General features: G+C 33.5%; 1 protein-coding gene across 1 annotated transcript; it reads left to right on the top strand.

The window, feature by feature from the left end:
- The first annotated feature begins 1176 nt into the window (after positions 1-1176).
- Positions 1177-24954, top strand: LOC140050463 (transcription factor Dp-1-like). Its single transcript, XM_072095668.1, has 11 exons — positions 1177-1578; positions 6272-6393; positions 8472-8547; positions 17180-17304; positions 17626-17714; positions 18544-18588; positions 18707-18884; positions 19015-19230; positions 19488-19642; positions 21311-21477; positions 21950-24954. The coding sequence occupies exons 1-11, from the start codon at positions 1530-1532 to the stop codon at positions 22240-22242; spliced, it is 1515 nt and encodes a 504-aa protein (XP_071951769.1). The 5' UTR covers positions 1177-1529; the 3' UTR covers positions 22243-24954.
- The last annotated feature ends 1178 nt before the right edge of the window (positions 24955-26132 follow it).

The following is a 26132-nucleotide window of genomic DNA, read 5'->3' as shown; positions in this document are numbered from 1 at the left end:
TGTCGCGTAATAGTCACGTTTACCAAAAATGGGATCTAATCAAATTTGTAAAAAGCAAAAACAGACTACCTAAAACCAAACAAAATTGTCAGCCAAAAAATGAACTTATTTGTATTAAATTTAAGCATTTATTTTGTCTATAATTTTGTCTTTATAATTGAAATCATTTTGTTGGTTTTTTTTTTCAACGGAAGTGAATAACTTTATTTAAACTGAAAAAGGAAATTTCAAGACCCAATTTTGTTAATCTTCTTTTGTTGGCATATTGAGAGATTTCTATATTTATTTGCTTTGAAACGCAGTAAGAAAAAGACCATTCTCTTAAATTGAATACAGTACCAGGCTTTTAAAAAATTAATCTAACGATAAATAAATTATTTATTTATTTAGTTTATTTTCAATATAAAATTTAATGACAAAAAGAGAAATCGACGTTTCGGTACCATCATAGAACCATTTTCAAGATCAAGTGAATACAAAACAATAATAAGTTGGTGACAGGAAATGCTAATTGAGGGCTAATTAAGTAATTAGCTCCTCCTACTGAGTTAGATAAACAATTTAGCTTTGATGGAATCCGATTGTTTATTGAGTGTAGGTTTTATCTCTTTGATCCACAACATCTCCTTTATTATAATAAATACTTTTTTCAATAGTCTCAATATCTGAAAGTCTTGAAAAGCTATCTACTTTAGCTAAGTATGTAATATTTATTTGATTTATTATTTTAATTTCTTGCTGATCGTTTTATTAAGTTTAATTTTAGTTTTTATGTAATTTTGTTTGTAACTTTATTGTTAATTTTAAAACTTTCAAGTTTACTTTTACCTTGTATTTCACTTTTAATAATACTGCCCTCTATATAATTTAAATGCCAGCAGACTCCTTAGACTTTTCTCCCATACACCAAAAAATGAAACATTGATTTCCTGTATTATAATGATTATAAGAAACCGTTTAACCAAGTTATGTTGGTATTTGTGGAGTACCAGATATTCAATAGAAGTTTTCACTTCAAAATATATAATTTAAGAAGCCCTTTTGTCTATTGGGACAACAAAAGATCGCATCTGTCAAAATGCGCAGCCGCAACAATTTCTGAAACCATCAGTAATTGACCAATCAACAACATCCTTACATCGCCACCGCCAAGCTCAGTTTTCTATAGCTTGACGATTGGGGTACCTACAAAGGAAGTTGCTGTAGTGTTTTGCTTTTAAATTGCACTTAAATTGAGTGAATTTGTATTTCTATTCTGTAAATTAATTCATTAAGTTTTGTTTTATTTGCTGGTGCGACGATGGCTGAAATCAAAGTTTATTAAGTTGAAAAATTAACATTTGAAAACAGTAACGCTCCCCTGTTTCGCCATTTTTATCTCTGACGACGACCCAGGTGCGTGAGAATTTGGGATAATTTTCCACCGATCGATAGTGGCCGTCCGTGTGGTGCACATCATTACTCGCCTCCTGGGAGATAGTGAGATTTAAATGCCAGAATTTTAATGATTAAATGCAACATTCGTTAATATGACGACTACTTCTGCTGCCACGTTGACAAGTCTCTGGGTGGACGAAGGTTTGTTTAGGCTAGGCCTATTATTATTGTTTTTATTTTCCAAAATTATCTAGGCCTAGGCTAGGCTAGGCCTAACCTAGGCCTAACCCAGGCCTGGCTGGGTCAATCAAGCTTAGAAGCTTACCAGCTCGGTAATAAGTTACAGTAATCCCTCAGCCCAGGCCTATATACAATCTAGGCTTATCCTATTGTATGCCTATATACAGTGATTTTACATCATCGTATGAGCTTATTAAAATCAAAGAATTATTTTGTATACCCTCCTCCTACATTTAATTATACAGCCATAATTTGTAAATAAAAACAATGTAACATGGAAAATTAAACCTGGTTCTTGCATAGATTGTAAATAACTGGGGCCTATGCCTAGGCCTCTATTTAATATTAGTAGCAACAGAATGGTAATATATCTACACCACACCTTGTTGGACATGAAAAAAATAATGTAGGCCTAACATAATGCATGCCATTAATAAATATTTGTTTTGATTCTCATACAAGTTATGTTGTCTTTTTTTGGTTGAATAAGAGATTAAAATAAAAGTATGGTATGATTATATATTATATATATTTACTAATTAATATAGAAGTGTATAACAATCAGTCTTATGTTATTGTGTGCGCGTCATCCTTTAAGTTGTGTTTTTGGTCATTACAATATTTTTAAAAGGCGTGTTCTTTGCTACCGTTACATTTAGTTGGGTCTGTCTGAATGTATAATCTATGATGAATATTATCCTACTTGGGATTGATTGCAATTTTTTTTTAACAAAGTGGAAATTTGGCTTGATTTTCATAGAACATTCAATGTCTTGTTAACCGGATAAATAGACATACAGTAGCCATATCTGAGAAAAGAAAACTTAAATTTCCGTACAGCAAGACACCCCTAAAAATAAAGTCTAGTTAATTACCAATGTCATGTACTGTACTGTAGATGATTTTATTGTTCAATACTACTAGACACAAGTCAATCGTCTGTCTAATTTATTTTGCTTTGTTTGTTACATTGATATTAAAAAATCAGCTTCATCAATAATTTATAATTTTCCTTACAAAAAAGGAAGTGACTACAGTAATTGGGAATTTCCTTATACTGTATTACAGTAACTGTATGTTGTTTTGATGATGCAATAACATCAGTATTTTATAGAGACGTATTTAAGCAGATTGGAAGTTTTCTTAGGGTAAATTGAAATATTTTATACATACTGGCCCCAGTTTCTGATCAGTGGCTGTGATGTAGTACACCAGGGTAAACCACTACTCTTCTCAATGTGTACCTGTACTACAGTAGGCTCTTTTAATAGTGCATATGAGCTATCCAAGAAGGTGGGTTACTGTACTGTACATGGTTCGATGGTCTGACCTTTGATCCTAGACCTATGTTTCAAATATTTAAACTTTGTCAATCTAGAATCATTTTGCTTGCCATTGCATATCTGGGTTGTGGCTTAAATTCTATTGTAGTTATTAATTTTTACTGATTTAGTAGATTTTAAGTTTTAATCCTTTAGCTCATATCTGATGCAGTGTGAAATAACGAAAAAATTAATACATTAGAACTCGTCCCCATGACAAGTTTGGATCCGCGCAACAAACTACACAACATGCACAACCAGGCATAGTCAAAGTAAACAAAGGCTCAGTTTTTGAAGATTAAACAGTATTTCATTAACAAGATATTTCCTGAGCCCTTTTCACCGACTTCTTCAAGGGCATTTAAGAACGGAAGCAACCTGATCTGCTGATCTTTCACAGTACAATGAATTAATACGGCACAAGTCTCTCTTATTTCAAGTTCGATAAAAAAAATTGACATACAAAAAAATTGAACAGTTTTTAAGAATAAAAAAATAATTTTATAATATTAATAAAAAAAATAAAATCCAAAAACTCATCTGACTCCTTATCCATATTTAAAAAAAATTATTTTAAAAATTATGTTTACTGTCATAGTTTTTACCAAAAACACAGAGTATTAAGTAGCATTACGGTATGCATGCAAGCTAGACGTTCTGATCCTTTGTGAATTGAAAGTTTTGTTTAGTACATACATAGCTAAATTCTACTAGTCCTAAAAGTTAAGAATACTATCGTGGTTCACTTAAAGTTTACTATCCCCAGTGAATTTGGACACTATTGGCAAAATTGCCTAAATTTTTTGTTAAGTCAAGCAAACAAAAACGATGAAATAAAACATTACAATTTGTAGCCATTTGATACCACTCAAGTTTAGTCTAAATATCTGTTTCTTATTTTATATAATGTTTTGTTAATGATTATACCTGACCCAACATTAAGGTTCACATACAGTCTCTGTATGGTATGCATTCTGTGTTAAAGGTGACGCTATTGGAATTTCAAACATTATTATCTGATGGATAATTGCAGTTTAAAGGGATATACCAGTATTCAGTTTAGATTTGTCAATATTTTGCCCTTTTGTTTCCTCCTTGATTATAAAGTTCCTAAGGCATGTTTGTGAGGTAAGACATTAACAAAAATGATAATAATGAATAAATAATCTACAGTGTAGTACCTCCCTTGATTGTACAGTAATTAGGTCAAATGTTGGTGGCCATGTACCCAACATTACTGTATGTATTTGATAATATGTGCAACATTGATGAGTAGTGTGGTCTATATTCCAACGCATTTTGCATTGGAATTTCCCGAATCAGTACTGTACTATTATGTACTATTTTTCTACTTCAAAACTCCGGCATGTTTTGAAACATTCACCAACTAAAGATAAATTATAATTATAAATTATAAATAATTATAAATTAGAAAAAGTAATGAAATAATCTGGAAATCTGTAGTTTTGTAGATTAGAGATTACATTAATTGTGTTTATATACAATTTACAGTGTAACTGTGGTTACCACAATACAGTAATATAGTACTGTACACAGTGGCCATGGTTACAATCACTATCTCTGTGTTCAATGGTGGATATTTCATTTCAGTCCTTCACATTTTTGTTTTAGGATAGATTAGAAGGTTTGGTAACTGTTACAGTGAATGTTAATTATTGATTTATATACAGGGTTAATTCAATTATTTAAAAATACCTTTACTTTTTTAATTTGAAGTGAGCTCTTCAATTCTGAGCAATGCATAATATGATGTTTATTTTGTTTTTTCTGTGAGGTCTCTAGTGAGGAATCAAAGGTCAAATCTAGTGACCTCATTTGTACATTAATTGCTAATTCTCCTCTGGCTATAAATACAACATTCTGCATTCTTTAGAAATTAAAAACAAATGCATAGCTAAAGTCATGTTTGTTTATCGTCATTCATCTCTGTAACTTACTACCATGTTGTAGTTATTTGTATAACAGTTATTTACAATCGACATTTCTTTTGCACACAAAAGTATGTTCCACTGTGAAGGTGGATTAGTTACTGTATTGTGAAGCCGCCATTAATCTGTCATTGCCTAGAACATCAGGGTTGACTTTTCAGTATTGGTAATCAATACTGGGCTATAATATCTCAACATGTAGCAATAAACACATTCTGTGTATGCGTTACAATTACTCTCGTCATTGGGGCTATATCATCAGTGTTCTGGGGCGAATTTGAAAAATTGTAATAAAAATAATATTATATTATTATTAAAGATTATTTAATATTTAAAAAAAATCTATATAATTTAAATATAATGTACAATAATAATGATCCAATATTTAGGGCATTTAAAAATAACTGACTTTTGAAAGTTGTTGAATTTGAACTAGAAGAATAACTATAAACACATGTCCTAGCTTATGTTATCTCTCTCTTTAAATTTTAAAGCCCAAAGTTATTAAAAGGCAAACTTAAACTCAGAACAAAATATGGTCAGCTGTCTTTAACATTGTGTATTTTAAAATTTGTTTTAAGATTAATTTTTCTCAAGACAAAAGAACCGGTTTGTGCATTGGCATTTAAATCTTTACTGATGCTGCTAAACTTAATGAACAATGCCTTTGTCTAGCACCCAAGTTCCACAATGAAGGAATTCTAGTTAGCCAGGTGCTTGGTGTAGTGGAAACAATCTTTTGTGTTTGACTAAGCCATGACATCACTATGGTTGGGATAGCTGCTTGTTATAAACCCTGGGCCTAGCATAAAATAAAACAATTTTATATTTGTTTATATAATGCATGCTGTCTGTTTACACTGAGTGAAGTTCACCAATTAGGTGCAAACCATTTCAAAAGTAGGAGAGATTCTCTCAAATGATTGGCTTTGTATTTCTATTCATTATTATTAATCATAAAGTGGTTTGTTGATTTTCAAAAACCTTTGTATTGTTTGTTTTTTAATAGCATATTTATTTTATCCCATGAAGCTTCAGCACGAAACAACAATTATATTATCAGTTTTTGTTCGTTTATAAATTTATCAAATTTTAGCTTGCAGCTGCACGATGTACAAACAAATATTTTTTTTAGGTCAATATTGATAATATTACAGTTTTTTATTAAAATTATGTTACAAACCTATTATTATTATTATTACCAATAATATAATTATTATTATCACATTATTTAATATGTTTGTTATTTAGTATTAACTTTAGTACCAAGTACATTAGGATTTTTATGGAGTAGCAACATTTTACAAATTTGTTTTTAATAGTACCATTGTTTAAAAGTTTGCATGGCGAAATTGTTGATCTTTAAATGTGTTTTTTTAATAGGACAAGGCAGCCCCGTAAAGAGTGCACCAACAACGCCATCCAAGGCAGCTGGCCATCAGATAGTACAGGATGATATCCTCAGTTTCTACAAAGAACAAGGCCTGGAGAGCATAGCCAAAGAAGTTTGTACAACATTTTAAGATATATTTTGGTCCCTGAAAACATACTTGTTTTGTCCCCTGAAAACATACTTGTTTTGTCCCCTGAAAACATACTTGTTTTGTCAAATACAGTATGTCATTTTACTGTAATGTCACATAATACTAATATTAATACTAATAGTCACTTTGACCAAAAAATGGATCTAAAAAAAATTATTTACCTAAAAAAATGTAATTTAAAGCAAAAAATAGTCAAATTATCAATGGGTTTTTGGTTGAATTTATTGTTGTTATTTGTGTTTATATTATTATTTTTTTTTATTGAAGTGATTAATTTTATTAAAACTGCAAAATGGCCTATTCAAACAAAGTCTTTTTATATTAATCTTCTTTGTTCATGTTTTTGGGTGACAATACCACTTTTTGTTCATTCAATTCATTGTTTGCTTTCACAATTCTTAATTTGCTATCATTCACATAACGACCTACTACATGATTTGAACCATGCATTCCAATACATACTACACTTGTTACATGTGATTGACCTTTTGAAGGTCAACTTGCTGCCCTTCTATTGTGCTGCTGTGTAAATGCATTTTCCTTTCTCAACTATTACAGTATATTATACAATAGGAAACATTTATATTACATCCTGCAATATGGATTATAACAGTACAATTTGTCTGACTGACGTTGACCTTGTGATATTTTATGGTATTCTACAAATGTTTTGACCTTCCGTTGACCTCTCCCCCCCCCCCTCCCGACAAAAAATTAAGTAAACAGTAGTTTAGAATATTAATAAAGACCTCATATTAGAGTGCATTATTATTGTCACTATTTTAAATCCAGATCAAATGAAGTTTTCAGATTTTATTTATAGTGAATTTAATTTTAATATCAGTGAATCAATTGAATTAATCTATTTTAAAACTGGCACAGAACAAGTGTGTACACCAACTGTATAGTGAATTTACATTTAATATTTAAAAAAACCAAATATCTACATGTGGTGAATTAATCTATTTTAAAAACTGGCACAGAACAAGTGTGTCCACGTATTTCTTGGACATCGTTATCATTGTACTATAGCTGAGCATTGATATTAAAACAAAATAATACAAAAGAATTTTATCTTTCAAATTAGAGTTTACAAACAAGGATACCATCCTGTCTATGCAAATAACAAGCCTTAACAAACACTACGTTTTAAAGCCCCTATTTACTAGTTGTGTTAACCTAGTTAGACAGAGAAGAGCCTGTTTACACTTGGTTGGTTACTCTCCTGTGGCCCCTACTCAATCCTATCACTTCATAGTAGAATGCTAATAGCAGCATTCATAGCAGTTAACACAATTATTGAAATGCATTGTACAATGATAATGAATGAGATCAATACTGGTATACCACCAGAGTAATATCCCATCATCTATTGAATGAATGACATAAATAAAATGGTAGTAATTGGTTTTACCAATGGCGGTAATAGATTATAAAACATGATAATATACCTTATACTGTACTAATTTCGCCAGTGTAGCATAGCAAAAATCTGAAATTGTGTAGCAAAAAATACAATACAAAACTATGTTTCTTGACTCAAAAATCAGTTTGATTAGCAATATTGCTAAACAAAATTTTTTAATTAAATTTTCTCCTGTACTGTCCTGGAAAGTCAAGGGTTAACCAGTTTACACTTTATCATTTGACGTCCCAAGGGTTTTTTCTTCAAAATACAGTAAATACACAGCATAAAATAATGGTTAATTATGTACCATTATTTTCAACATTTGTACTGTTATAGGGTAATACTTGGCCTGTGTCCGTTTATTATACAGAAAAGCTTGGCTGTGATCCAGTGTGTTAACTACACTGATATGATTTACTTGAACTTGGTTGTCAATCTCTAGCAATTAAAACTTGTATTTTGAATAAGACATTTGTGTCCATAGGTGGATCCATTTAAGGACCCTCATTGTAGCCCTTATTTTAAAATTCAAATTGTCTGTTTGATCTTAAAAAGTAGAAAATACAGTTTATTTGAAATAAGCATCTTGGTGCTTGCATGTTTTTATATGAATATTTTGTTGTTCTTTTAGGCTGGTATGTTGGATACACACAGTGGACTACAAACGCTAAAGGATCACAACTTACAGCCAACAATTACAAGCAAAGGTGAGGAGAGCGGGCTGAATTATGTCTACAGTGTAACACTATCAAACTAGTTTGACAAAAAAAGTGATATGCCCACATATGGTAGTGATATGCCTAAATATGGTAGTGATATGCCTAAATATGGTAGTGATGTGCCCAAATATGGTAGTAATACGCCCACATGTGGTAGTTATATGACCTCATCATGTCCATATAAGTTTGATAGTGTAGACAGAGCTTTAGACTTAGATTTGGCAAAAAAAAAAATAAAAAAATTAACAAAATGGCTTGTTATTTAAATATTTTGATTGAGTACAGTAACTCTTCTTCTTAATAACATTCTACTATCATTAACTCAAATCAATCCAAGAACATTCTTAGGATTAAACAACACTATAACATTATTAGATTACAGTGAGAGCCAAAGCTATATGCAGATTATTGTACAACTTGCACTAAGTAGCCCATCCATAGTCTTGTGAATACATGTAGACCATTCAATACATTCTAGTGTGTATTCTTTTCTTTTCTGTAAATCGAACTAGCAGTGTATTTACACTGATAGATGAATGGAGCCAGCAGCAGCATACAGAATGTAAGCCAGTGAGGCAGTGTAACTGGGGATTAGCCTACATGGCTTTATTCAATCACTAGATCATTTGCATATGAAGGGATTTGTTGCTTGTTGCTGGTTGTTTCACTTTAGTTCCACATGCTGTACATACAGATAATTGTACATTTACATTTGTGGTTTATCATTCATGATACTTACAATTGTACTTTTACATTTTGTGGTTTATCATCCATGTTTTTACATCCTGGTAGGTAAATCCGCATTTAAGCCATTTGCGTTATTATACTGGAAAAAAAAAAAGAATTTAACCAAGGTACTGTAACTTTACCCATGAAATATTATAATTAAAGTCCAGTGTGATGAAAGAGGCTTTAAACTTCCATCCAATACATACAATCTGAACTGAATGTTCTCTCGTGGACCCACAAAGACATACAATCTGAACTGAATGTTCTCTCGTGGACCCACAAAGACATACAATCTGAACTGAATGTTCTCTTGTGGACCCACAAAGACATACAATCTGAACTGAATGTTCTCTCATGGACCCACAAAGATAAATAAATCAACTTCATCCTCTTGTAAGACACAGAATCGTGGACTAGCCTAGCGGTGTCTGATTTTAGAACAGTACTTTAAAAAAAAATCATTATTGTATTGAAAATATAAAGTGCTGAAAGTTTAGAATTTGCAGGTCGTATGTTTTTCACTGAAATTGTCAAAATGTATTTGTATTTTTGACATGTTTTACATGCAATTTGGCCACAAGATGTAAATTGATCATTATTTTTTAAATAAAGAGAATATACAGTCTAAAATACAGTATTACACGCTTATATTATAATCTCTTCACTGCCCTGTGTTTCATTCAAATCTCATATCTCAATACAGTATTACACACGCTTATATTGTAATCTCTTCACTGCATGCCCTGTGTTTCATTCAAATCTCATATCTCAATACAGTATTACACTGTTATATTATAATCTCTTCACTGCGCTGTGTTTCATTCAAATCTCATATCTCAATACAGTATTACACTCTTATATTATAATCTCTTCACTGCCCTGTGTTTCATTCAAATCTCATATCTCAATACAGTATTACACGCTTATATTATAATATCTTCACTGCCCTGTGTTTCATTCAAATCTCATATCTCAATACAGTATTACACTCTTATATTATAATCTCTTCACTGCCCTGTGTTTCATTCAAATCTCATATCTCAATACAGTATTACGCGCTTATATTATAATCTCTTCACTGCCCTGTGTTTCATTCAAATCTCATATCTCAATACAGTATTACACGCTTATATTATAATATCTTCACTGCCCTGTGTTTCATTCAAATCTCATATCTCAATACAGTATTACACTCTTATATTATAATCTCTTCACTGCTCTGTGTTTCATTCAAATCTCATATCTCAATACAGTATTACACGCTTATATTATAATATCTTCACTGCCCTGTGTTTCATTCAAATCTCATATCTCAATACAGTATTACACGCTTATATTATAATCTCTTCACTGCGCTGTGTTTCATTCAAATCTCATATCTCAATACAGTATTACACGCTTATATTATAATCTCTTCACTGCTGCTCTGTGTTTCATTCAAATCTCATATCTCAATACAGTATTACACGCTTATATTATAATCTCTTCACTGCCCTGTGTTTCATTCAAATCTCATATCTCAATACAGTATTACACGCTTATATTATAATCTCTTCACTGCCCTGTGTTTCATTCAAATCTCATATCTCAATACAGTATTACACGCTTATATTATAATCTCTTCACTGCCCTGTGTTTCATTCAAATCTCATATCTCAATACAGTATTACACGCTTATATTATAATCTCTTCACTGCTCTGTGTTTCATTCAAATCTCATATCTCAATACAGTATTACGCGCTTATATTATAATATCTTCACTGCCCTGTGTTTCATTCAAATCTCATATCTCAATACAGTATTACACGCTTATATTATAATCTCTTCACTGCTCTGTGTTTCATTCAAATCTCATATCTCAATACAGTATTACACGCTTATATTATAATATCTTCACTGCCCTGTGTTTCATTCAAATCTCATATCTCAATACAGTATTACACGCTTATATTATAATATCTTCACTGCCCTGTGTTTCATTCAAATCTCATATCTCAATACAGTATTACACTCTTATATTATAATATCTTCACTGCTGCTCTGTGTTTCATTCAAATCTCATATCTCAATACAGTATTACACGCTTATATTATAATCTCTTCACTGCCCTGTGTTTCATTGAAATCTCATATCTCAATACAGTATTACACGCTTATATTATAATCTTTTCACTGCCCTGTGTTTCATTCAAATCTCATATCTCAATACAGTATTACACGCTTATATTATAATCTCTTCACTGCGCTGTGTTTCATTCAAATCTCATATCTCAATACAGTATTACACGCTTATATTATAATCTCTTCACTGCTCTGTGTTTCATTCAAATCTCATATCTCAATACAGTATTACACGCTTATATTATAATCTCTTCACTGCCCTGTGTTTCATTCAAATCTCATATCTCAATACAGTATTACACGCTTATATTATAATCTCTTCACTGCTCTGTGTTTCATTCAAATCTCATATCTCAATACAGCATTACACGCTTATATTATAATCTCTTCACTGCCCTGTGTTTCATTCAAATCTCATATCTCAATACAGTATTAAACGCTTATATTATAATCTCTTCACTGCTCTGTGTTTCATTCAAATCTCATATCTCAATACAGTATTACACTCTTATATTATAATATCTTCACTGCTCTGTGTTTCATTCAAATCTCATATCTCAATACAGTATTACACGCTTATATTATAATCTCTTCACTGCCCTGTGTTTCATTCAAATCTCATATCTCAATACAGTATTACACGCTTATATTATAATCTCTTCACTGCCCTGTGTTTCATTCAAATCTCATATCTCAATACAGTATTACACGCTTATATTATAATCTCTTCACTGCCCTGTGTTTCATTCAAATCTCATATCTCAATACAGTATTACACGCTTATATTATAATCTCTTCACTGCCCTGTGTTTCATTCAAATCTCATATCTCAATACAGTATTACACGCTTATATTATAATATCTTCACTGCCCTGTGTTTCATTCAAATCTCATATCTCAATACAGTATTACACGCTTATATTATAATCTCTTCACTGCTGCTCTGTGTTTCATTCAAATCTCATATCTCAATACAGTATTACACGCTTATATTATAATCTCTTCACTGCCCTGTGTTTCATTCAAATCTCATATCTCAATACAGTATTACACGCTTATATTATAATCTCTTCACTGCCCTGTGTTTCATTCAAATCTCATATCTCAATACAGTATTACACTCTTATATTATAATCTCTTCACTGCCCTGTGTTTCATTCAAATCTCATATCTCAATACAGAATTTGTGATAATGGAATTATAGTTTCTATTTTCTTGCGTGTCATTCCAAATCAGTGAACATTTCAATATTAAAATTTCTGACTGAATGATTATATTAATTTGATGCCTTTGCATAGATTGTTTAGTATTTTACACATTACTTGCTAATTTAAAGTACAATAGCAAAATGGTACACTGCACATGTACCTTATACATAGTGTCAAGATAGGCATTATGCTATATACTACAATACAATACAGTTGGTTTCCCATCATACTTGTACTGTACATGGCATTTGAATTATATTCTGTATTTAAATATAGTATACAGTAGTATGCACTGTGTTCTTCTTGCAGTAGCTGCTAATGTCAACCACCCTTAACTTTTGAACACCCACTCTCTCTTTGCAATATCAATTTCACTGACAATAAATATATTTTAAACAACCAATAGAAATAGCCAATAGATGCACTGATTATGTTTAAATAATAGAAGGGTCATTCCATCTCAGTTCACCCAAAAAAAATGGAATTTTAAACCCTACCTCTTCCAATTTTGATGAAATTTGGTATATGGGTGATTCATAGCAATTAAAACCAAATTTTCAAATTTTAACCTTATCGGACCAACGGTTTTCGAGATATCGCAATTTCAATTTTCGGTTTTTACGCAAAAAAGCGCGCGGCCGCCACGTTTCAAAGAGCTGTATCTCGGGAACTATAGGTTCGATTTTAAAAACAAAGGTATTTTTGTAAAGGGGAGACCATAAGGAACCTAAATATACTAATTGTGTGTGTTTTATGTTAATTTTAAGTTGAATAAAACTTTGACATATATTTTGACCTTGAAATTGACCCCGTGGAACACGCCCAATTTGTTGGTGACTATCACGAAAAATGTAGCCCTACGTGTCAACTACAACATATAAAAAAATTGGAGGGGTTTTTTTCTTTGTTTCCATGAAATTACAATTTGAAGTTGACATACCTCTTCCTTTTAGTGTATTTTTGGTGTTGTTATACTTATACACAGTGTGAACACTAACTGTTAAGGTGTCTTATTGTTACGCTTTCTCATCAGGCCCACTTAAACAGTAGATATATTTTGATATGAGAAATACTGGGTAACTCACATACTTTTAAAATCAATTTTGACACATAGTTTAGTGTCCTTACTATGTTATTATGCACATTAACATATGCATAATAAGTGATTGCAGAGAACATACAACAGTTACTGTATATGCCTTTTTAAAGGTTGTCATCCCCTATAGAAAAACAAAACTACCAACCATGAAAAAAGTTCATTATTTCACAGATGGATGTGGCGGCCAATACAAAAACAAATATAACTTTATTAACCTTTGCCACCACCAGGAAGATTTTGGTTTAGACGCCGAGTGGAATTTTTTTGCTACATCACATGGCAAGAGTGCGTGTGATGGCATAGGTGGAACCGTTAAGAGGCTTGTCACTATGAGAAGCTTACAGCGTTTGACTGAATGTCATATTATCACATCTCTCAGTATGTTCGACTACTGTGTAATTTTTTATTTTTATTTTATGTCTTTAGGCAATGTGGCCAAGGATTACCAATAGTGAATTAATCACTGTCCTATCAGATAGGTGGTAATCCCCCTGATACAGGGGCTATTGTGTGAACCAGTTCACCGGGGTAACCCCCTACTCTTTTTCAAATAATGAACTGGGTTCTTTAAAGTACACACATGTTATAACTGTGTACACTGGACCTACGGTTTATAGTCCTTATCCGAGAAGACTTGTTCCACCACCAGAACTAGGAGCGAGTCGGCCTCGAACCCTTGCCGATGTTGTTGTTGGCTCTTTTAGGTACGGTAAACGGCGCCCCTGCCTTAACCGCTCGGCCATATGACTCGCTCATATGGACATTCCAGGCATCAACTTTTTTCATGAGGGAATAGATGAGGTATCTACTGTGGAAAAAGAAATAAAGCTGAGATTCAACCTCGCCCAGACCATCAAGGGTACATTACAATATCATCGCTTTGTTCCCGTTTCTCTGGCACAGATGCAGGTCTACAAACTTAGTACCCAGATAAACCCTCCGGATGTGGTAGTGATTCAAGAATCTTTCAGTGATGAAAATGAAATTGTTGCTGATACACAACCCACCATTATTAGACTTCAGAATTTTGTGTGCTGTAGTTATGATGGTGTCCCATGGATTGGTTTGGTGGTGGATGTCTCACTCTCAGAAGAGTTTGGGGATTTTCAAATTAAATTTATGCATCCTCATGGGTCAGCGAAAACCTTTTATTGGCCCTCCAAAGAAGACTGTTGTTGGATTCCTGAATCAAATGTACATTGTATTATAGCCTCTCCGTTTATAAAATCCTCTTCGACTAGGAATTACAGTATTTCCCAAAATGAGTAAAGGCCAGACATAGACAATTGTAACATTATAATAATATTTAGTTTGTAATAAAATTAATTTTGGAATACATCAAATTGACATTGAAGTAATGCATGGACAGACACCAAAAATACACTAAAAGGAAGAGGTATGTCAACTTCAAATTGTAATTTCATGGAAACAAAGAAAAAAACCCCTCCAATTTTTTTATATGTTGTAGTTGACACGTAGGGCTACATTTTTCATGATAGTCACCAACAAAACGGGCGTGTTCCACGGGGTCAATTTCAAGGTCAAAATATATGTCAAAGTTTTATTCAACTTAAAATTAACATAAAACACACACAATTAGTATATTTAGATTCCTTATGGTCTCCCCTTTACAAAAATACCTTTGCTTTTAAAATCGAACCTATAGTTCCCGAGATACAGCTCTTTGAAACGTGGCGGACGCGCCCTTTTTTGCGTAAAAACCGAAAATTGAAATTGCGATATCTTGAAAACCGTTGGTCCGATAAAGTTAAAATTTGAAATTTTGGCTTTAATTGCTATGAATCACCTATATACCAAATTTCATCAAAATTGGAAGAGGTAGGGTTTACCTCATTGGGTGATCTGAGATGGAATGACCCAGAATTAAAATAGAATAGGATGTATATAATAATTAACTAATGTTGAAACTGTTCCCACTGCCATTGATTGCTATACCAGCGAATTAAAAACAACTCCCTTGTTATACTGTGCAGGGAAAATTTTCGCCAGTGTAGCATAGCAAAAAGCTATACAAAACAACCTTATTGCTACACATTTTGAAAATTGTGTAGCAAAAAATACAATACAAAACTATGTTTCTCGACTTAAAAATCAGTTTGATTTAGCAATATTGCTAAATAAAATTGTTTAATGAAATTTTTCCCTGACTGTGTATATATCTCTGTTATTACAAAATACAAATATTATAGTATCACGTACTACTACAGTATACTATAGTACAGTATAATACTACAGATATCCGAGTTTTCTAGATCTAGAAAACTCAGATATATCTGAGATCTGAGTTTTCTAGATCTGAGTTTTCTAGACACCCTAATACTATACTAACAGTATAATACTATATGGTTCTGTTCTATGGGGTTCAACCTGCTGCCTTCAGGTTGTGGCCTTGACAATCAATTGCTTGCCATGTTTTTACTGTTGCTGCTAATTATTAAGGGCACATATTTGTTATTTCTGCTACTACAGTGTACTGTAATTTTACCACTAAGGCCTAAGACTTGGAATTTCGTTATACTGTATTTCATAAAATAATCGGGAAATAGCCAAGAAATAGCTGATTTCTTTTTTGTATTAGTTGATAATAGATTTAAAGTGTTACTGTAGGTTCATTTATAAACATCACAGGCACAGAATAAATTCTAAACCGCCCAGTGATTAACTGAATTTTAATTAATTAATTTGAAACAATAAAGATAAGGAAATCTGTGAGAATGATAAATAGTCACCCAAAGAAAAAAAAACGAAAGAACGAATCCAGAGCCTCCCTCAAATTCACAAGAGAAATTTAGACTTTATTCGGTTAAAACCACCATTTTGTTGTTCTTGTTCACATGCTGTAGCTTGTATTAAATGTAATCAACATAGACTTGAATATACTGTAAATATATTCATTATGTTGCTTGACATACAATATAGATAATACTACCACCACTAGATGTATTATGGTAATTCATTGTAAGCTGATATTCTAATGTGTGCTAAAACCAATCTAAATGTCGTCAGAAATCTTATTAATAACAAGTGTTTATTATTTAAGGACTGTGTTTATTATTCAAATCTGACTGTGTTTATTGCGAAATTTTAACCTAATTTATTTTTTAAATTGCTACTGTATCATCTGTAAATGTATTAAGAAAAAATATTAAAGTTTGGAAACCAGCCTTCTGTAGAGGCCAGATACCCTCATAGCCCCTACAAAAGGCTAGTGGCCTCCTCATTAGATCAATCTTAAACTTCAACAGAAAAGGGTTAAACTTACCTATAAATGCTAACTCTTTCTTAAACTTGCAATATTGTATGTGTTTTTTTTATATATATATATATATGTTAACAAACGTTTTCAGACTTTTCAGTGCTGCTGTTTTGTATGTTTTTTATATATACCGAAATAAATAAATAAAAATTCACTGTAATCTGTATACATTTTTCTTCTTCTTAGGAACATTAGCATTACCTTTAGCGGTGATTCCTGGAGGTATGTACAAGACGTCTCCTTTGAAGACTGAAGCACAGATCTTGCCTAAGAGCCAACACAGGACACTTACAACTACAGGATCACCTGTGGTAAGCAACAGTAGTGAAACGTCACTTGATCAGGATTACTGGTGTACCAAATACATAGATCATTGGATACATACACATTAAAGCTCTGTCTACACTATCAAACTAGTTTGACAACAAAATTGTTATGTGCACAAATATGGTAGTGATACCCAAATATGGTATTGATATGACATCATAATGTCCATATATAGGCATATCATATTATTTTTGTCGCATACAGTTTGATAGTGTAAACAGATCTTAAGAACCAAGTTATTTAAGAGAATGTTTTCATGTTCGTATTAACAGTTGATGAAATTCAATTTTTTATATTTTCTTCAGATTCTTGGAACCCAACAGCGTACAGTACCAACGGTTTTAGGTGGCAGTCCACATATATTAGCCCCTGTTGGCCTGGAGTCACCATGGGGGTAAGAATAATTAGTGCCTTAAGCTCTGTCTACACTATTAAACTTTATGTAACAAAAAAATGCGATGTGCCCATATATCGACATGATGATGTCATATCACTAACGTATTTGGGCATATCACTACCATATTTGGGCACATCACACTTTTTTTTGTCAAACTTGTTTGATAATGTAGACAGAGCTTTATTCTAGCTCTTTTTTTATTTACTTAAAGATGTATTGTCCCTTTGACTAATTCCAAAAAAATAAAAAATATAAGATTTTGAAAAAAAGTGGGTTATTTTGAAGTATCATAATAGTTATTAACTTTCACCAAAAATTAGTCGAAAAAAAAATTATTTAACTGAAATACAGACGTTTTTTTGTTCAAAAAATAACTTTGACTTCCAGTCAAAGTTTTTGATCAAAACATATCTCATATTGCAACGCGCTTGTTTGGCTACTCTGTATGCATATTCATAAAACTTCCTCGCGATCTGTGTGAAAACACCTTCTCAACCGTGCAAGTTGTAAACAATCCTAATTAGCATCATGCATAATGCATACTCATGGTTTGAAATCTTTGTTTACTTTCGCTCACGACGATTTTCTAGACGAAATGTAATCAAATTAATTTACCTGTTAATTACGTAAACTTGTTGTTTTTGGCTCGAATTTTCGACTTAAAGTGAATAACTTTAATATTACTTTGATATGGCCGATTTAAATTTAGAATATTTTGACCTTCATTTTTTTGTGTTTCAAGGGACAATACATCTTTAATTTTAAAGATTGAAACATTGTGGCTACTGTTTATATTAATCCAAATATTCTTAATTTGGTTTTGCAGTAGGAAAAGAACAATTTATATGGACAGCGATAATCAAGAATTCTCGTAAGTAAAGGCATTTTTTTTATATTATGTTAAGAATAATTGTTACTGTGGTACTATAGTAGTACACATACATTCAGTATTGATGTCATCTATGCAAATCTGTTTACATTTTTTATAGGGGAAGTGGAAAGAGGCGAAAACGAGAGAAAGAAGGCAAGGGGCTTAGACATTTTTCAAATAAGGTTTGTGAGAAGGTTCAGAAGAAAGGCGTAACATCATATAATGAGGTTGCTGACGAGTTAGTGCAAGAGTTTGCAGGTATTCCACCGCACCACAGGTTATCACCATCAGAACAGGTTAGTACTGTAATCTTAACTACCATTTTTTACTCTTAATTTTAATTAAATACTAGTTAAGTAATGACACTTACTAATTATCTAAGATTGTAAAGACAAATAAATGAAATTTTAAAATTTTTTTGAATAGGCACAGTATGATCAGAAAAACATCCGAAGGAGAGTTTACGACGCCCTCAACGTCTTAATGGCCATGAATATCATTTCCAAAGAAAAGAAAGAAATCCGATGGATTGGCTTACCAACAAACTCGGCGCAAGAATGTCAGAATTTAGAACAGGAGAAAAAACAAAGGGAAGAACGAATACGGCAAAAGACTACACAGCTACAGGAACTAATACTACAGGTGATTTTACAATTTATGCTGTCTACACATCACTGATAAACTTTCATACTAAATCTCTGTCGACACTATCAAATTTTATGTGCCAAAATGTGATGTGCCCATATATGGACATGATGTCATATCACTACTATATCTGGCTACATCACACTGTTTTTGTCTAATTTGATAGTGTAGACAGAGCTTTATAGTGTTTGTTGATTTTTTTATCATTAATTTCTCTTTTAAATAAAATTATTCTATTATTATTTTTTCATCAGCAAATAGCATTTAAGAACCTTGTTCAAAGGAACAAATCAATGGAGCAGTCTGGGTCAGTGAGTGCTCCTAGTAGCAGCTCAGCAATCCACTTACCTTACATCATTGTCAACACCAGCAAAAAGACTGTTATTGATTGCAGTATATCAAATGATAAGTAAGTATAATAAAAGCTACAACAGGACGCTGAGCTCACCTTGCCAAGATAGGAACTCGTAACAGTCTTTTGATCTTATGTCTGGCTGCGACAAATACCAGCAGTACTGTATGGTGTACGTATATTTTGGCCATGGTGTTCGTAACCAATCATTTGAGCAAACCAATTGGCCAATTGAAATTCAGTTTAGGGGATGTGGAACTGATCATGTCACAGCCACAGATAAACCATTTGATCTCTAGAGCTCAGCATCCTGTCACAGCCACAGATAAACCATTTGATCTCTAGAGCTCAGCATCCTGTCACAGCCACAGATAAACCATTTGATCTCTAGAGCTCAGCATCCTGTCACAGCCACAGATAAACCATTTGATCTCTAGAGCTCAGCATCCTGTCACAGCCACAGATAAACCATTTGATCTCTAGAGCTCAGCATCCTGTCACAGCCACAGATAAACCATTTGATCTCTAGAGCTCAGCATCCTGTCACAGCCACAGATAAACCATTTGATCTCTAGAGCTCAGCATCCTGTCACAGCCACAGATAAACCATTTGATCTCTAGAGCTCAGCATCCTGTCACAGCCACAGATAAACCATTTGATCTCTAGAGCTCAGCATCCTGTCACAGCCACAGATAAACCATTTGATCTCTAGAGCTCAGCATCCTGTCACAGCCACAGATAAACCATTTGATCTCTAGAGCTCAGCATCCTGTCACAGCCACAGATAAACCATTTGATCTCTAGAGCTCAGCATCCTGTCACAGCCACAGATAAACCATTTGATCTCTAGAGCTCAGCATCCTGTCACAGCCACAGATAAACCATTTGATCTCTAGAGCTCAGCATCCTGTCACAGCCACAGATAAACCATTTGATCTCTAGAGCTCAGCATCCTGTCACAGCCACAGATAAACCATTTGATCTCTAGAGCTCAGCATCCTGTCACAGCCACAGATAAACCATTTGATCTCTAGAGCTCAGCATCCTGTCACAGCCACAGATAAACCATTTGATCTCTAGAGCTCAGCATCCTGTCACAGCCACAGATAAACCATTTGATCTCTAGAGCTCAGCATCCTGTCACAGCCACAGATAAACCATTTGATCTCTAGAGCTCAGCATCCTGTCACAGCCACAGATAAACCATTTGATCTCTAGAGCTCAGCATCCTGTCACAGCCACAGATAAACCATTTGATCTCTAGAGCTCAGCATCCTGTTGTTGGTTTTTTTTTGTTTATCTTTATACTGGGTGACCTCTTCAGTCAAAGACTGATCTCCCAGAGGGCCCAGTTGGTGATCAGTGGCTGTGATGTACTAGTACACCGGGGTAACCCCCTACTCGTCTCGAAAGATGTACTAGGTTCTTTAAAGTGCACACGAGCAAGTTGTGTACACTGGACCTACGGTTTATAGTCCTTATCCGAGAAGACTCGTTCTACCACCAGAACCATGGAGTGAGTGAGCCCCGAACCCCTGCCGATGTTATGGCTACGTGATTACGGTTCCACTGTCTTAACCGCTCGGCCACTCACTCACTTGGATTGCCTTGGTATAATATGTACACCATAAATACTTCAGTTTCTTAGCACGATTTCAGTCTATGTTATAAAAGCTAATACAATGAGTAAATCAATGGAAATCATTTGTTGTTTTTTTCTTTAGATTTGAGTATCTGTTTAGTTTTGATAATGCATTTGAGATTCACGATGACATAGAAGTACTAAAGAGAATGGGCATGGCATTTGGCCTAGATAAAGGTGAATGTAAAGAGGAACATTTACAAGAAGCAAGGAACATGGTACCAAAAGCATTAGAACCTTATGTTATTGGTGAGTGTAACTAGTATCTGCCTCAGACACATTGGCTTATGCCTTTCCTATGGTTAAGGTGTGCATTGGACGATAGAAGCCCTTGGTCAGTGGTAAGACCAACCAAGGTGCTTTAAACAGTCCTGGCTTAGTTTCAGCTAATTGACATTGTCGTTTGCGGGAAAATTCAATACAAGATAGTAATTAACGTGGATGAGGACCTAGATATTAGAGAGCTTTAGATTTCCTAGAACCTATGTATTGATGTGTCGTCAGTCGTCACCTAGGCAAAGAAATCACCGAAATCGTAGTGGAATAGGGAGAGGAAGTACGTCCTAACTTCTCCACATGCACACAATTAATTACCATGGCCCAAATTGTTCCTAGGTCGTTTGAAATCGAAAAACTCCCTGTTAATGAATTGCAATAATGTTTATTTAATTAGGCATATACTAGATCCAAGATTATTATTAAAAATGTTTTACTTTCTCAGAAATGGCACAACAAAATAAAGGCCGAAACAATAGTACATCGATAATAGCAGGACCAAGCGGTATCCAAACACGCACATCAACTAGCGCTGGGTCGTCCAGCCAATCATCCTCACAAGGATCTTACTCGCTAGATTACGAAGTTGCCATGGCAAATAGACAGACTATATCCCGTACGCCAAGTATCGGGTCACATTCTAGCATGGGTCCGTCGCGCGGTGCCACGGACACTCCTTCGTCTCTGCTTGAAAGCGACATCGACGGATCTGATGATGAACTGAGCGTGGATCAGTGATTAAGTGTTATTTAATTATGAAAAATCAAGGAATATTTATCAAAACCCACTTTGACATACCTACAGTATGCTGTGATGAATTATATACTGACAAATGTGCACATGAGTTGTGTGCGCTGTACATGAGTTGTGTGCGCTGCACATGAGTTGTGTGCGCTGTACATGAGTTGTGTGCGCTGTACATGAGTTGTGTGCGCTGTACATGAGTTGTGTGCGCTGTACATGAGTTGTGTGTGCTGTACATGAGTTGTGTGCGCTGTACATGAGTTGTGTGCGCTGCACATGAGTTGTGTGCGCTGCACATGAGTTGTGTGCGCTGCACATGAGTTGTGTGCGCTGCACATGAGTTGTGTGCGCTGCACATGAGTTGTGTGCGCTGCACATGAGTTGTGTGCGCTGTACATGAGTTGTGTGCGCTGTACATGAGTTGTGTGCGCTGTACATGAGTTGTGTGCGCTGTACATGAGTTGTGTGCACATGATGCTGGAACATTACATTACAGATGATCATAATGAGACATAACCATACAAGAAGTTGATTTAAATGTAGCATAGCCTATGAAAGAAACATTACAGTGATCATAATATGACATGGCCTATGGAAGGCATGAGTTATATATAACATGACGCAGCCTATGGAAGGCATGGTGTATGATTTGGTAATCATAGTAAAACATAGCATTTACAAGGTGAGGTGTACCAAGACACAGCCTATGGAACGCATTACACATGACTTGGTGATAAAACGCTTGAGGTGTAACATGACATAGCCCATGGAAGGCATTTTATATGATTTGGTGATCTTATAACACATAGCATATACAATGCTTGAGGTTTAGAATGACATAGCCCATGGCAGGCATGCTGTATGCTCAATGGCAGGCATGCTGTATCTCCATGGTAGGGTGAATTCATCACCTTTGTGGGGACAATCTATATTTCTACATAAACTCTTAATTCACCAAATGCAGTTAAATATTATTGTATTTGTTTTTTTATTTATATAGCATCAAGGTCGTGTATGATGCAGGTTTCATTTAGTGAGTGCATTAGTGTGGATTATTAATATATACTGCTTATGTTGTGTCAAACATTTCTGGTTTTGTTTATAGACAATCAAAGCCTTTCACACCTGTTCCGGTCCGGCGAATCGAACACCAATGTTTTGTTTTCACGACGCTCCACGCGGCCAAGCACCAATCGATATGCGTGTAGCCGTGTAAAAACGAAACATAGACATTCGATTGGATTTGCCGTCGCCGGATCGGAACCGTGCCGGAGCAGTTGTGAAAGGCCCTTAAATCAGTTTCTTCATTGAATATTATCTTTTAATTATTCAGTGAATGTACAACCAGTTTTTAGCTAACCTCTGACCTTTGACATTGATGGTTTTGAGTACTAAGTCACATCAGTCACATATATTAAATTTTTTCTTTTACTCTTTATTTTTCTTTATATTATAACAGAGTTTTAAATTTCAATATTTTTTAATATTTTATAAATTATCGATCATCAACAAACGAAACAAAACAACAAAAATAAATGAATAATTTCATTTACAGAGATAGTTATTTTGATAATATGTAAATACAATTAGTTTTTATTTTGATATCATTTTTAAAATGTGATATTCTATGTTTGCTGCCCTCATCCCTATTATATGCTTAATATTATTTAGTAATGTGTGTGTGCGATTAGTTTTTTTTTTGTAATGTTATGTTTAAATTACGGGTGTTACTATTAAGAATGTTTAAAGAAATGTGAGAGGCCAAATGATGGACTAAAATGAATGTAAAGCTCTACACTATCAAACTATATGATAGCGATATGCCCAAATATGGTAGTGATGTGCCCAAATATGGTAGTGATATGCCCAAATATGGTAGTGATGTGCCCAAATATGGTAGTGATATGCCCAAATATGGTAGTGATATGACATCATCATGTCCATATATGGGCAAATCACATGTTTTTGTCAGATGATGGTGTAGACAGAGCTTAATTTTTACTACATTGGCACAAAACTATGTTTGATCAATGGGATCAATGGGTTGTTCAGTGGATGGGAATTTAATAATGAATAAGAAAGTTGGCCAGGGGGGGGGGGAGGGGGTTGTTGGTGTTCAAATTGATGGTGAGGGACTACGCCTTGTTGTATTCTAAATATACCAGTTGCAGTGTTTTACATTCAATGTTCTACTTTCATTCTATTTTCTAAACCACAATGCAATTCTTGGCAGGCATGTTTTAAAATCACGTTTTTGAATTAAAAATTATGAGTCTGGTAAAATCTGCCAAAACAACACAATTTGTAACAAGTGTATACTCAGAACAAACAGGCCGCCTTTAATTATTTTCCCATTAAGTATATTTTGATAAAACGACATCTGTAAAAACAATTATGAAATTTGAGTTTTTATATTCAGCCTAGCTCAAGCCCCTTTCAACCACGTATCAACATAATTTTGTAATGTATGTACATATACTTTTCAAGCGACTAAAACATTGTCAAATTTGTCAATGTTTTTACAAAAAAATGAAATCATTGTTGTACTGCTGAATTATTTATGTAAAACATGGAAAATTGATCTTTTCAAGCAGTGACATATGTAACTAATCTTTATACGAACATAACAAATTATCTAAAATATAGTTATTGTGAGATAAAATGACATTTGTATTCTGTTTCTTTAAAAGTGAAGTGTGAATTTATATAAATGAAGAGATTTTTCTGCAGTAATATATTTGTATATTCATTCTCTTCCAATCAAACACATTCACGACGAAATGATACGTACGCTTATAATTAATCTTTATTCTCACTCTACAGTGAAGACGGATTTGCAAAATTTCGACCCTTTTATTTTTCGACAAAACTGGTTAGTATGGCTCTATAAGATGATTCAAAGCAATATATGCGCATATATAGCCATTTTTGGAAAAATCCCTGTGTACATGAAAATTTTCGAAAAATGGCCGATTTTCGACCCTTTTATTTTTTGACATAAATGGTTACTATAGCATAAAAAACATGCACAGAGTCGAATAATGGGTTCTGCGCATGTCAATTGTGCTATAGTAACCACTTTTGACATAAATGGTTACTATAGTATAATAAACATGCGCAGAGGCGAATAATGAGTTCTGCGAATGTCAATTGTGGTATTGTAACCAGTTTTATCGAAAATTAAAAAGGTCGAAAATTTGCCATTTTTTGTAGTACATGGAAATTTTCGAAAAATGGCCGATTTTCGACCCTTTTATTTTTTGACATAAATTAATGGTTACTATAGTATAATAAACATGCGCAGAGGCGAATAATGGTTCTGCGCATGTCAATTGTGCTATAGTAACCACTTTTGACATAAATGGTTAGTATAGTATAATAAACATGCGCAGAGACAAATAATGGGTTCTGCGCATGTCAATTGTGCCATAGTAACCAGTTTTATCAACAATTAAAAAGGTCAAAAATTGGCCATTTTTTTGAAAAAATCTCTCTACAGGGAAATTTTCGAAAAATGGCCGATTTTCGACCCTTTTATTTTTTGACATAAATGGTTACTATAGTATAATAAACATGCACAGAGTCGAATAATGGGTTCTGCGCATGTCAATTGTGCTATAGTAACCACTTTTGACATAAATGGTTACTATAGTATAATAAACATGTGCAGAGGCGAATAATGGGTTCTACGCATGTCAATTGTGCTATAGTAACCAGTTTTATCGAAAAATAAAAAGGTCGAAAATTAGCCATTTTTTTGAAAAAATCCCTGTACTATAGTACAGGGAAATTTTCGAAAAATTGCCGATTTTCGATCCTTTTATTTTTTGACATAAATGGTTACTATAGTATAATAAACATGCGCAGAGGCGAATAATGGTTCT

This window comes from Antedon mediterranea, chromosome 5 (assembly GCF_964355755.1).
Source record: "Antedon mediterranea chromosome 5, ecAntMedi1.1, whole genome shotgun sequence".
NCBI lineage: Eukaryota > Metazoa > Echinodermata > Crinoidea > Comatulida > Antedonidae > Antedon > Antedon mediterranea.
Note: the sequence above shows the minus strand (reverse complement) of the source record. Positions and strands in the feature narration are given on the sequence as shown.

Coding starts and splice junctions, on each gene's coding strand:
- LOC140050463 (XM_072095668.1), top strand. CDS start 1,530: ATGACGACTACTTCTGCTGCCACGTTGACAAGTCTCTGGGTGGACGAA. Junction 8,548..17,179: donor GCCAACAATTACAAGCAAAG/GTGAGGAGAGCG, acceptor TCTTCTTCTTAG/GAACATTAGCATTACCTTTA. Junction 18,885..19,014: donor GGTTATCACCATCAGAACAG/GTTAGTACTGTA, acceptor TTTTTTGAATAG/GCACAGTATGATCAGAAAAA.